We start from the raw sequence: 13350 nt of genomic DNA on the forward strand, positions 1-13350 counted from the left end.
TAACAGAAAAAGGCCACGAGGGTTGCTTCAAACAATTCTTCTTCTCCAGGAAGGAGTTGCTGCCACGATTCATCAGGCAACCAGCTCCATTCCTCTCCCATTAAGGATTTTCCTTCTTCCTCTGATCGTGCCTCGGAGAAGTCTGCCTGCCCCCTCAGACTAATCTGGCCGCAGTTCGTCTATCAGGTTTGTGCCCCCCTCTCTCGGATGTATCGCTTCAAACTCGATTCATAAGTCAAATATGATCATCTTGCAGGGTGATTTTGGCATCTGATCTGGCTGTCAAGGTCAAAAGGGGATTTTGACAACAGCTGATCTCTTGTGTTTTTTTTTTTTCTTCTGATCCTGAATCTTACTGTTTATTTGGTTGAATCTTGGAACTTGGAAGGCCTTGGAGCTAACCCTAATTGTAGACCTTTTGTGCATCTTATTTAGTGGCTAAGTAGCTTTCCACTAGATTTGGTCATAGGATGGTGAGTCTTTATTGGCAATTGATTGGTTCCAGAATCTGAAACTAGCTTTAACTGTTGTTTCTTTCTTGAACTCACAAGTATGCTTCCAGTTGTCTGAATCTGTGATAAGTATTTTCTGAATTAGAGAAAGAATATGTGTTAGCCCTGTTTTTTTTTTTATTTGACAGATAAACTGCTGTTGAGATCTTGACATAGATATGGGTAAGTGTTTCAGCAAAAAAACTGACTCATCACCACATGGTGTTGGTGGTGTGAGAACCAATGGTCACTCGCACCAAAAGCCGAAACCACCATCCTACCAACCTCAGCAGCAACAAGTGCCAAAGCAGAATGCCGTAGCTTTTTCAGGAGAACCTCCACGGACCCAATATAGCAGCCACCCCCATCAACTGCAACAGCAATCACATCCCCCCCAACTGGTGGTGACCCAACACGCTCCCCTGCCCACCTTGAAGCCCCCTTTGATTGTCCATGACACCATCCTTGGAAAGCCCTTTGAGGATGTTAGGTCCTTCTACACGCTAGGGAAGGAGCTCGGGCGTGGCCAATTTGGTGTTACATACCTCTGCACCGAGAAAGCCACAGGCCTCCGATATGCCTGCAAGTCCATCTCCAAGAGGAAGCTATCCAATAAGGGTGACCGGGAGGACATCAAGAGGGAGATAGAGATTATGCAGCACCTTACAGGGCAGACAAATATAGTGGAGTTCAGGGGGGCATATGAGGATAGAGATTCAGTGAACCTTGTCATGGAGCTGTGCTCAGGAGGGGAGCTATTTGACAGGATCATAGCTAAAGGGCAGTACTCTGAGCGAGCTGCTGCAACTATCTGTAGGGCAATTGTCAATGTGGTGAGTATTTGCCATTTCATGGGGGTGATGCATAGAGATCTTAAGCCAGAGAACTTCTTGATGGCTACAAAGGATGAAAATGCAATGCTAAAGGCTACTGATTTTGGGCTTTCAGTTTTCATTGAGGAAGGTAATCTTCACCATTCTTTTTTCTTGCATAAATAGCAACATTGAAAGTAATGCCAATGGGATGGTTTATTAATTCTTACTTTAGGTTTGTTGTTTGTCATCATCAAGACCAACTTCCTTGTTTAGCCCACATCTCGTAGTTCAATCATATGCTCAGCTTCCTGTTGTTTTAGCTTATACATACTTGAAGTTCAAAATTTATGTTAAACAGATTATCTAGTAGATTAAAAGTTGAGCTGTATAGAACTATTCCATTGTGATATTGGATTTCTTTCTGTTACTCATTAAACATTAGAACATTTACTGGTTTATTATTGTTCACAACTTCCATTGCGTTCATGGTATGGATGCTTAAAAAGCATCTCTATTAATCAGCTCACTATCTCAGCATTCTTGTAATTAGTCTGTTGAATTTTTCATACATCTAAGGAAGAAACTATTCTAATGGCTACAGTTTAGGTCCCTGACAAGAACTATGTCAATTAAATGAATAATGGATATAAACTAAAAAATAAAATATAAATTGATGTCATCTTAATTAATTTTAGACAAAATGGTTTGTTGTAAGTATAGTACAATAATTATGTCAAATGTGGGCTGCAATTGTCTTTATATTCTTGAATTAAGAGATGCAAGAGGGAGCAGTCACACTTGAAGTTATTAATTGAACGGCAAAAATAAAAAAAGCAACCCTTATTATTGTTTTCATTAAAAGATGCCTCTTTAAAAAAAAAAAGAAGTCGAAACAACACCTTAGCATATTTTGCATTCTGAGAATATATTTATTCCAATGTTTTTGTAGCAGCTACAGCCGTCATGTTGAGTACCTGTTATATCAGAATATTCCAATGTTATTGGTCAAAATTACCATACATGCAACATTGTTATATCAAAATATTTTTTTACCAATTTGGTCAAAATTGTTTAAATTTGATCAAAATTATTTTAACTTGGTCAAAATTACTTCCAAATTATTGAAGTAGTTGTGACTATAGTTGTTACAACATTGTAGCGGCTATGTCATAATTGCCACATTGTTATAGTAGTTATGCTATAGTTGCCCTGGTTTGAAATCTCATATCGTGTCAAGTGGCACAGTCAAAATGTATTGTTCGATAAATAATCGAAACTCGAAACTATTTGTCATAGGTGATCTATCCTATGTTATGTCAATTATGTTGAATACTATCATGTTATATTAACATATGAAACCTTTGACATACTACAAAACATGTCAAGATGAATTGAAATAATGATTTTTTTTATCTTTTGCATGTGATAAGAATATGATGAACAATCTTCTAATTTTACTTGTTCATCTCCTTTCTTCTTCCCTATCTAATTTTTTACCGACATCATACATTGAAACACCGATACAGTACCAAAATAGTATTATTCTAGGCAAAGTTTGAAACTTGGGCTCGGTTCGAAATTTTGAACCTTGGCTGCTACAACAATTTTGAATTGTTCTTGACCAAGCAAAGCGATTTTGATCAAGTTTAAGCAATTATAATTAAGTTTGTAAAGAGTATTTTTATATAATAATGCTTTATGCATAGCAATTTTGATTAAGTTGAGCCAGCTTACTTTAACACATAACAACTACGTTGTAGTTGCTACAACAACACTAGAATAAGATCATTTTCAAGATGAGAAATATGCCGGAATGTTGTTTTGACTTATTTTAGAAAAAGAGGTGCTCTTTTGACAAAAACAATAATAAGAAGTGCCCTTTTAATTTTTGCCCTTAATTGAAATTATGGTGCTTAAAAGTGCTGATGGGATGGCTAGAAACAGAATTATCAATCCAATTTCTGCTTTCTAAGACTCTTTATAGTTTAAGACCAAGGAATTTCCTTTTATGTTTATACCCAAGTGTTCAATCATTTCTATGTCATGAGTTTTCTAATCAGGCTGATATACATATAATATCCTTCTTTCCATGGTTGAATACTGGCAACTATTTCTGAATCCAGAAGAAGATAAACACCGAATAATTTATTACAGCCACGCACCAATTATTTGGAATTTGTTCAATTAAATATAGTTGGTCTTCAATTCTGAGGAATAAAAATATCACAAATAAAAACCAAAAATGGGATTCTATTGTTGTCATAACATATATATATGGCTATTGTTATTTACACTCCCAGTGTGCCTATGATATAGCACTCGGGGATTTTTAGTTAATACGTATCACCTTACAAGTCACGTTATCATGGTTATTGTCCTTGTCCTCCTCATATTCCTTGTTCTCCTCGTTGCCATTGTATTTGCCCACGTATCATCATCATCATCATCATCATCATGCCACTGTTTGGGATCAACATGGATATTAACTTTCTTCATCATCATAATCAATGCCTCCTTGATTTCTCCTTATTATCTCTCTTTTTTTTTTCCATTATGAGCAGCGGTCCTGTAAGAGATTTCCACATGCCTGACTAAAGGATTATTCTTGTAGGAGGCATGTAATGAATAGCCATGAGTTATAAATCAAAATATTTAGAGTTTGACAATAACAAAGAAAAAAAGAATTGATAAGTGAATAATTTTTTAAAATTTGTAAAAAATTATGCACAGTTAAAATAGAACATCATTGAGAGAAATCATTTATTGATGGACATATGTCTGGAATTGATCTGTAGATGCCACTTAGATATGGTCAGTCAGATTTGGAATGATAGTGGGAAGCACAAAGACTTATTTGACTACTCATTTGTTGATGATGTTTTTAGTATTTATCCAGACTATTGGGATGTAATGTAGTGCAGGCTGTGAACAAAGAGAAGGCTAATTCATGGTCTTCGACCTAAATGCTGGAAAAGTAAATGCTAACATGAGTTTCAAATTTGTATAGGTACTACTTTCTTAGTAGGCAACTAGTACAAAGTTTAAATTGTTGGGATGCGAATCAATGAGAGACACAACTGGGTTATTAAAAGATAGACCAAACATATTCATGATAGTGACAAATTGTGTATCTTTGCTGAGAAAATGGATGAAAGAAAACTTTTAAAATATGCATAAATATCTAATGGGGTTCTATAGATGCTTGGTTTAGTCAAGTCAAAGTTCACATGGGAGTAGGAAAAAAAAAACTCTTTAGTTGGTTTCCCTGTAGGAAAGATAGCTTCATAGCAGAGAGAGCAAGACAGTATTGGACCTTAGCTCTACTATCTTTCAAAAGAAATATCTTATTATTAGTCCATAGGGGAAGACTTGATTGGTCCTTTCAGTGGAACAAATGTCATGAACCTAGAATTGTGCTACGTCATATTGTACATTGGTGGAGAAAATGTGATGAACTAAACAAAGTGTGCTATGTTAAAGGTCCATTAGTGGTGCAGATGACACCAACCTACTATTTTGCTATCTTATATCTAACTTATGAGAAGGTCGTCAATTTAAACTATACACTAAATGGTTTTCATGTACTTTCATGTTGGATTCATACAGTTGCGAGATTTGGCACATTTATGGGTTTAAATCAGCTTTAGTCGAATACTCTGATGGTTATACTGTGAAATTGTTGTTAATTTATATTTCTGACATAATCCTGGATTTTCTGCAGGGAAAACATTGAGGGACATAGTGGGAAGTGCATACTATGTTGCTCCTGAAGTTCTAAAGCGTAGCTATGGCAAAGAGGCTGATATTTGGAGCGCTGGAGTTATATTATATATTCTTCTGAGTGGCGTACCACCATTTTGGGCTGGTAATTGCATAATTTGAGGATGCCTGACAATTTCCAAGCATTTTCATTTGATCTCTGTTAAGTTTGTCTATTGTCTTTTTGCTGAATTGCAGAAACTGATAAGGCAATATTTGCTACCATCCTACGAGGGCATATTGACTTTGAAAGTGATCCTTGGCCATCAATATCATACAGGGCTAAAGATCTTGTGAGGAGAATGCTGACACAGGACCCTAAGAAAAGAATAACTGCGGCAGAAATCCTTGGTGTGTTTATTATTTATAATTCACTGATTTACAGCCATTATATATCAGTATTCGTAAATGTTGTTATTGATTTTTCAGAACATCCATGGCTCAGAGATGGAGAGGCATCAGATAAACCTATTGACAGTGCAGTTCTCACAAGGATGAAACAATTCAGAGCAATGAACAAGCTCAAGAAGTTGGCATTAAAGGTTGGTCATTAAAGAAATGCTTGTCAAATTAGAGTTTCAATTTTGAGTACTGATGCAAGCTTAAACAATTTTAGGTCATAGCTGAAAGTCTTTCTGAAGATGAGATCAAAGGGCTGAAACAAATGTTTACTAATATGGACACTGATAACAGTGGCACTATAACATATGAAGAACTGAAAAGTGGGTTAGCTCGGCTTGGTTCAAAGCTATCCGAAGCTGAAGTTAAGCAGCTCATGGATGCCGTAAGACAATACTAAATTCACACGCAAATTTCAAGTTACCATTTGCTCTTTTTTTTTCAATGCATTTGTTCATCTTTATTTGTGGATTTCATTCAGGCTGATGTGGATGGAAATGGTTCTATTGATTACATTGAGTTCATAACCGCAACAATGCACAGACACAAACTAGAAAGAGATGAACATTTGTACAGAGCTTTTCAATATTTCGATAAAGACAGCAGTGGGTGAGTCTTATGTTCCTTCCTAGTCCTTATTAGAACTATTAACGATTACCATTGATCTAGAGTAACAGCTCACCATCTGCTCTTGTTGTTGATTAACAGGTTCATCACTAGAGATGAGTTGGAATCAGCCATGCAGGAGCACGGAATGGGCGACATTGCAACCATTAAAGAAATTATATTGGAAGTTGACAGTGACAATGTAAATCCTCCTTTCCTTTAGATAATGATTTAGATTATATTACACACAAATGATGGCTACTTTCGTGCAGGATGGAAGAATCAACTACGAAGAGTTCTGTGCAATGATGAGAAGTGGAATTCAGCAGCAAGGAAAACTCTTTTAGGTTGTCAACAAACATCCAATCGCACCATTAACCACTGTGATACAGTATGGATCGTGATCTGGTGTTCACAGGTCAACCTTGCATAATTGAGGAAAGAACGAGTTGGGACATTTTCATTGATGTAAAAAAAAAAAAAATCACATCCAAATCAGTTGTCTAGGGAAGAACTTTCGCACTTGTGTTTGTGCAATAGTTTGAAGATTGCACTTTGAGACTGCTTTGTTAGAAGAGGCTTATAAAATTATTGTATACTTTAATAATTGTCGAGCCATACAATGCCCACTGATCTGTGTACTATGAATCTTGTATTGTTGGAGTATTGTAAAATGCTTAAATTATATGGAATTCTAGTTTCATTGTTATAGGGATTTCATTCTGATGTCATGTTGCAGACGAGTTAAAGTCTAAATAAAAATAAAATAAAATGACTAACATTCAAAAGAGATATAAAGTCTATTCATGATAGAAACAATATTTATTAATTAGGGTCTATTTACATGTTGGAAAGGAATAGGAGAGTACATATTTTGGAGGCCTTTCTCTCGTAATTTAAATTTCTATTAAAAATTAAGGGAGCTCCTATGGCATTATAATCGCATCCACCCAAAGATCCATGGGTGAAACAAAAATGAAGGTGAAAGCAGTGGAGTATTGAGTTAGAACTTTGGGTGGATGAGATTTAATGCCTCGGACCTTACGCCACGCACTCTTTAGACACTTAAAAAAATATCGATTTGGAATTTTTTTAACTTAATATTATAAATCAACCCTTAAATTGTAAAAACAAAACTCTAAATTGAATAAGCTAAAACACATTTTTAAAAATAAAAAAAATAGAAAACATGTTGTCGCCATATATATATATATATATATATATATATATATATATATCGGCGGTGCTCCCCTGCGGTTTGTCTCCTACGGTTTGGTGCGGCAACAGTGAGTTGGCAAGCCACGTCACCTTAGTTAAAATCCAAACTAAAAAAATTACAAGGAAAGCAAAATATCAAAGTTGCAGGCTAGGGTTTTTTTTCCCATCTCTCGCCGCGAAGGAGGTTTCGTGCGTCGTTCCCATCTCTCGCCGCGAAGTCGCTCCTCTCTCTCTCGCCGAGAAGCTTCTCTACCGTCGCTCCTCCCTCTCTCGTCGATAAGCTTCTCTACCGTCGCTCCTCCCTCTCTCGCCGATAAGCTTCTCTACCGTCGCTCCTCCCTCTCTCGCCGAGAAGCTTGCTGCCTCCCTCTATCGCCGAAGCTTGCCGTTTCGCAGTCTCTCCTCCCTCTCTCGCTGCCGTAGGAACAACTTCACCGAGACGCAAGACAAGCTCCTATGAGTTTGCCCTAAAAATTTTGCTCGCATTTGTCAAGCACCAACATATTTCTAGCAACACGGTGTCAAGCACCAACATATTTCTTTTCCAACATTTTTGGGATAATAGTCTTAGCTATATGAGTATTGAAGATAATAATTACATCAGGATTATGTGGTCATTTCAATTGAAGATAATTACGCTATAACAGTCTTAGCTAACAACATGTGCTTCATTTTTGTTATCTTCAATTGTTCAACAAATATTTGATACATCAGTCTTAGCTATATGAGTATTGTTTTGAATTTTCAAAATCTGTATTTTTTGTATCAAAGAATACTCATGTTTCAAAGGAAATAAATTCATGTTATGACAAAATGCTTGAGTATTTTTGTTATGACAAGATCGATGACATATTGAACAAATTTGTCACAAATTTTGTCACAGTATTTGTCATAGCAGGATCCTACATCATTGAAATAAGTTCTTGTCATAAATTTGTCATAGCAGGATCTGTATTAAATAGTGATGCAGGATCTTGATCTGTATTTTTGTCATAGCAGGGAAATAAATTTCATATCGATGCAAATATGTATTCTTGAGTATTTCATGTCACTGATAATGTCCCAATTGTTCTTGCTCAGATTTTTTTTCTGTTTTATACTAGCAGGAAATTAAATTATTTTGCTTATGTTATTTTGCTTTAGAAAACTATTAGTTTGCTTCTTTATTTTGCTTTAGAAATTACATGCTTTGTGTTGCTTTAGAAATTGCATGATTTGTTCATTATTTATTTATCTATTGTCAAATATAATGCGAGGGCGCACAGAAATGGAAGAAAATAGAGTTGATGATCAAGAATTCATTCCCCAAGTTGCTGATGATCGAAAGCCAAAAATTGGAATGGAATTCCCATCACTAGAGGATGCATATTCATTCTATAACCAATATGCTCGAGAAGCCGGATTTAGTTCAAGGAATAGCACGAGTAGGAAAAATAAGATGACAAATGAAGTGACATGAAAACAAATTGTATGCTTTAAAGAAGGGCATACAGATCTAATGCGGAACAATAAACATCCAAATCCTAATCAAGTAACAAGGGAAAGAGCACGTGGCGCAGTTAGAACGGGTTGTAAGTCAAATATTGCATTTGCCAAGAAACAGACGGGTCCTAATTGGGTTGTCTGTAACTTCATAGAAACCCATAATCATCCGCTCTCGACTCCATCAAATGTGCATTTGCTACGCTCACATCGTAGTGTTTCGGTAGCCAAGAAATCATTGACAAAACATTTTTTAGAAGCCAATGTACCAACTTGCCAACAAATGCGTCTATTAGAGATAGAGTATGGAGGCCCTGAGTCGGTAGGTTGCACAGAAAAAGATATTAGAAACTTTGAGAGAAATCTTAGAGATGAACAAAAGGGTATTGATGCTGAAACACTGATTGTGTTTTTTACATCTGAGCAAGAAAAGAATTCAGCTTTTTTCTTTGATTACCAGACTGATTCAGATAACAAATTTAGTAGGTGCTTTTGGGCTGATCATGTATCAAGAAGGGCATACAGTGTATTTGGTGATGCAGTTGTATTTGATACTACATATAACACCAATAGATATGGCTTAATTTTGGCACCATTGGTAGGAGTTAACCATCATCATCAGATGATTCTTTTTGGTTGTGGATTTATTAGTGATGAGAAAACTGAGTCTTTTGTTTGGTTGCTTACAAAGTTTTTAGAAGCCATGCCTAAAGGTGCACCAAACATTATCATCACTGATCAAGATCCTTCTATGACAAAAGCTATTGCACAGGTATTCCCTCAAACAGTGCATCAATATTGTTTGTGGCATATATTGAACAAATTCCCAGAAAAATTAGACCCTTTGACTTTTCGAAACCACTATCACAGCATAAAGAATGTCATTACAAATTCTACAACACCTGATGATATTGAGAAGTCATAGGAAGAGACTATCAAGTGTGCTAACCTAGAGAAAAATGATTGGTTATCCTTGATGTATGAATTGCGACACAGATGGGTTCCAGTATATTTTAGTCATGTATTTTCTGCAGGAATGTCAAGTAGTCAAAGATCTGAAGGCTCACATGCATTTTTCAAGAAATATGTCTCAAATAAGAACTCATTAATGGATTTTATCACCCGTTTTAATAGAGCACTGAGACACCAAAGACACAATGAGTTAGTTGCAGACCATATTGATATAAATGAGCATCCCAAGGTTAAGACAACCTGGCCAATGGAAACTCAAATGGTTAAGCTATACACAAAAAAGAAATGGTTGGAGTTTCAAAGTAAAATGACTGAGAGTCATAGTTATTATGTGCAACAAACATTTACAGGAGTTACATCAGCGGTTTACAATGTGATGAAATTTCAAAGTTCTTCTTCCTCAAAACCAAGAGTGCTCACGCATGACAAACAAAGAGACTACATATCATGTAGCTGCATGAAATTTGAGTTTGAGGGCATTCCATGCAGAAATATGTTAGCTTTTTTTCGTATCAACCAAGTGTTTATTTTGCCTGATACGTATATACTCAAATGATGGGCACGAGATGCAAAAGTTGGAGCAATATATACTTTAGGGGAGCAACATTTCATTGATGATCCAGATTCAGAAAGGTATTTGATGTCGAGGCACTCGAGGTTATCCTATAAAGCTTCAGTATTAGTTGATGATGCATCTTTGAGTAATGAGAGGACAACCTTCTTGGATGAACAATTTGATTATATCTACAACAAAATTCAAGAGATGTCCATTAGTACAACATGCAGTGATAGAAGTCAAAAAAAGAAATCTATTGATGAGGGCATTAGTATTATTGATCCTTCTACAGTAAGAACTAAGGGATGTGGGAAGGGATTAAAATCATCAAAGGAGAAATCAACATCAAATTCCAGGCTTTGTCGTGCATGTTGACGTCGGGGAGTATCACATGACAAACGTAACTGTCCGTATTTACAGCAAGGGTATGAACCGATTAATTTTAAATTTTTATTATATTTTAATATATTTTATATATGACAATGTGTCAATTATCAGAACAATTGAAGATAATAATTATATCAGTCTTGACGATGCATATGAACCTGATTTGGGATCTATAGCTGGTTCTATCAAAGTTTTAATTTGTTAAATTATAGTGATTTATTGTTTATTGAGAAAATAAAATTAATAAATTATCTTTATTGTTGCAGGTTCTAACAACATGCGCTAGGATGTTGATTTCTGCAAGTATTTTTCATGGTCATTTATGTGAGCATCTGTATTGCACTGGTTTGTTGATTTCTACAATTATTTTTCATGCATTAATCCAATATATGAGTAGAACATTTTTATGTGAGCATCAGTATTGCACTGGTTTGCACGTTTTGTTTTCCCTAGCGTTTACAGTATGAGCTTGAACATTTTCAATGCCTATGGTCAGTGTGGTTCTTTCCAAATATATATTCATTAAGATTATTTGTTGTTAATTTATGATGTATTCAAATCTTAATTATATATTGCTTCCTTTTTCTGGATTTCTATATATTTTCAGCTAGCTATTATGTGCTTCCTTTTTCTGGTAGATATGAAGCACATCTTTGGGATAACAGTTGCAAGCAAGAAGGCCAGATGAGGAAAGGGCGGCAAGGTGAGTTGAAAAATGAGATGAAGTGTTTGTTGGAAAGTAATTACTTCAGTTTCATGTTCAATTTTTGCATAAACCCTTCTAACTACAAATTGTAATCTTGTTTGTTATGTTATTCCTTGTGCCGAATCTCGTAAATGAATACGCTTTTTCTGCAGTTTAATTATCTCGGTAAGCTTGCTTTGCACTCAAAAACTCATCTTCATTTCTTCTGTTTCAATATTTGTTTATCTTTGTCATTTCGGCCTCTCAGGCGGTTATGATATGGAGGAAAAAGCTGGTAGGGCATATGATCTTGCGGCATTGAAGTATTGGGGACTATCAACACATATTAACTTTCCAGATTGATGTCATGCTGCATCAAACTTGGGGTGGCCTTCAACGTTTTGAGATCTGAAATTTTAGTTCCTGATTTTGCTGATAATTTTGACTATGTAAACTAAAACGGTGGCACTAGAATTTGCAATACTTAATGTGCTTGTTTAATTTGCAATACTCACTGTGCTTCTTTAATTTGCAATACTCAATGTGCTTCTTTAGGGTTTAGGGCTGGGAAGCTCTAAAACCTACATAGGCATTGGATCGGTCTATTGACCGATCCAGTGATACTTTGGTTTATCTGATCGATCTGGTGACCGATCAGTAACCAAAGCTGCATTGGATCGGTCTGTTGACCGATCCAGTCATACTTTGATTTATCTGATCGGTCTGGTGACCGATCAGTAACCAAACAGAAGCTTTCTGTGGGTTATCTGATCGGTCTGTAGACCGATCAGGAAGCGATGGAATTCAGAGGCGATAGGAGGGGATCGGTCTGTGGACCGATCCACCTATAGTCTGATCGGTCCACAGACCGATCAGGCTTTGGAACCGATGGAATTCAGAGGCGATAGGAGGGGATCGGTCTGTGGACCGATCCACCTATAGTCTGATCGGTCCACAGACCGATCAGGCTTTGGAACCAACTCAGAGTTGGAGATCGGTCTGGAGACCGATCAGCCTTGGGCCTGATCGGTCTATAGACCGATCAGATGTCTTGTGGACCGATCAGGTCAAAGAATAATGTAAATGATACTGTTGTGAAATTTTCTGAAAGTGTATGCTTGATAGCTAAACTTTAGGATGTTATACTGCTAAAAGGTATTTTCGTGGTTGCCTTGCTGGTAATGTTTTTTGATGTATTACAATATAATTAAGTGCACTAACAATCCATTTTCTATCTCCTGTCGTAAAAAGTTAAATGAGGTCTCTAGCTAGGTGGTGAATAGTGAATAAAAAATGAAAACACAAACAAACTAAACACCTGGATTTAACATGATTCGACAGCCTCATCTTCTACACTACTTATCGATTATTCAGTTGGATCACCTCCAAAATAGCTAATCACTTTGGAGTTTACAATGTAGCACAAAGAAAGTTAAAGAAAATTACAATGAAGTTCTGGAATGCTTGAAAAGTTTCTTCTGATTCAATTTTCTAAATTTTGAAAGCTCTTCTGCCAACTCTTTTGTCGTAAGCCTTTCTCTAAGTCCAGCATGCGATCCACTTCCAGTCATTCTTTTGTCGTGAGCTTCCACTAGGGATGAACTCTAAGACCAGCATTGGTGGTCCACTTCCAGACAACAGTCCAAAAGCTTTACTATGATCATAGGTTTCTTTATTTCCACAGTCCAATTATCGTTCAAGATTCCTTTGCATACCGTTCAACGACCACCAGCCTCAATAATTTGATTCTTGTTGAACTTGTTTGTTGCCACCACATATAAAAATGAAATTACTTCTGATGAAATGTAAACGACGATGATGATAAACTTCAGCTGTTCGAGATCAGAAGTGAGAAGATTTGCATTGCTAGAACGGAATAGTCATATATAGATATTAAGGATTAGAGTTGATCTCTATCACAATTGTAACACCAATATTATGCAACAATGTTTAATGTTTCCAACACCAACTAACAAATTA

At 36.2% G+C, this 13350-nt stretch overlaps 1 protein-coding gene across 1 annotated transcript; it reads left to right on the top strand.

Moving 5' to 3' along the window:
- LOC122023372 (calcium-dependent protein kinase 2-like) lies at nucleotides 1-6790 on the top strand. The gene is made up of 9 exons (XM_042581436.1): nucleotides 1-186; nucleotides 641-1454; nucleotides 5028-5171; nucleotides 5264-5416; nucleotides 5495-5607; nucleotides 5682-5849; nucleotides 5946-6073; nucleotides 6173-6272; nucleotides 6343-6790. Exons 2-9 carry the CDS (start codon nucleotides 671-673, stop codon nucleotides 6415-6417), a joined length of 1665 nt encoding a protein of 554 aa, XP_042437370.1. The 5' UTR covers nucleotides 1-186; nucleotides 641-670; the 3' UTR covers nucleotides 6418-6790.
- Nucleotides 6791-13350: the final 6560 nt, after the last annotated feature.

Source organism: Zingiber officinale, chromosome 9B, assembly GCF_018446385.1.
Source record: "Zingiber officinale cultivar Zhangliang chromosome 9B, Zo_v1.1, whole genome shotgun sequence".
Lineage (NCBI taxonomy): Eukaryota > Viridiplantae > Streptophyta > Magnoliopsida > Zingiberales > Zingiberaceae > Zingiber > Zingiber officinale.

What these genes read in the sequence shown, in the direction of transcription:
- LOC122023372 (XM_042581436.1), top strand. Translation starts at nt 671, where the DNA reads ATGGGTAAGTGTTTCAGCAAAAAAACTGACTCATCACCACATGGTGTT. An exon ending in TTCAGTTTTCATTGAGGAAG is followed by an intron (nt 1,455 to 5,027) that starts GTAATCTTCACC and finishes GATTTTCTGCAG; the next exon opens with GGAAAACATTGAGGGACATA. An exon ending in TCAAGAAGTTGGCATTAAAG is followed by an intron (nt 5,608 to 5,681) that starts GTTGGTCATTAA and finishes AAACAATTTTAG; the next exon opens with GTCATAGCTGAAAGTCTTTC.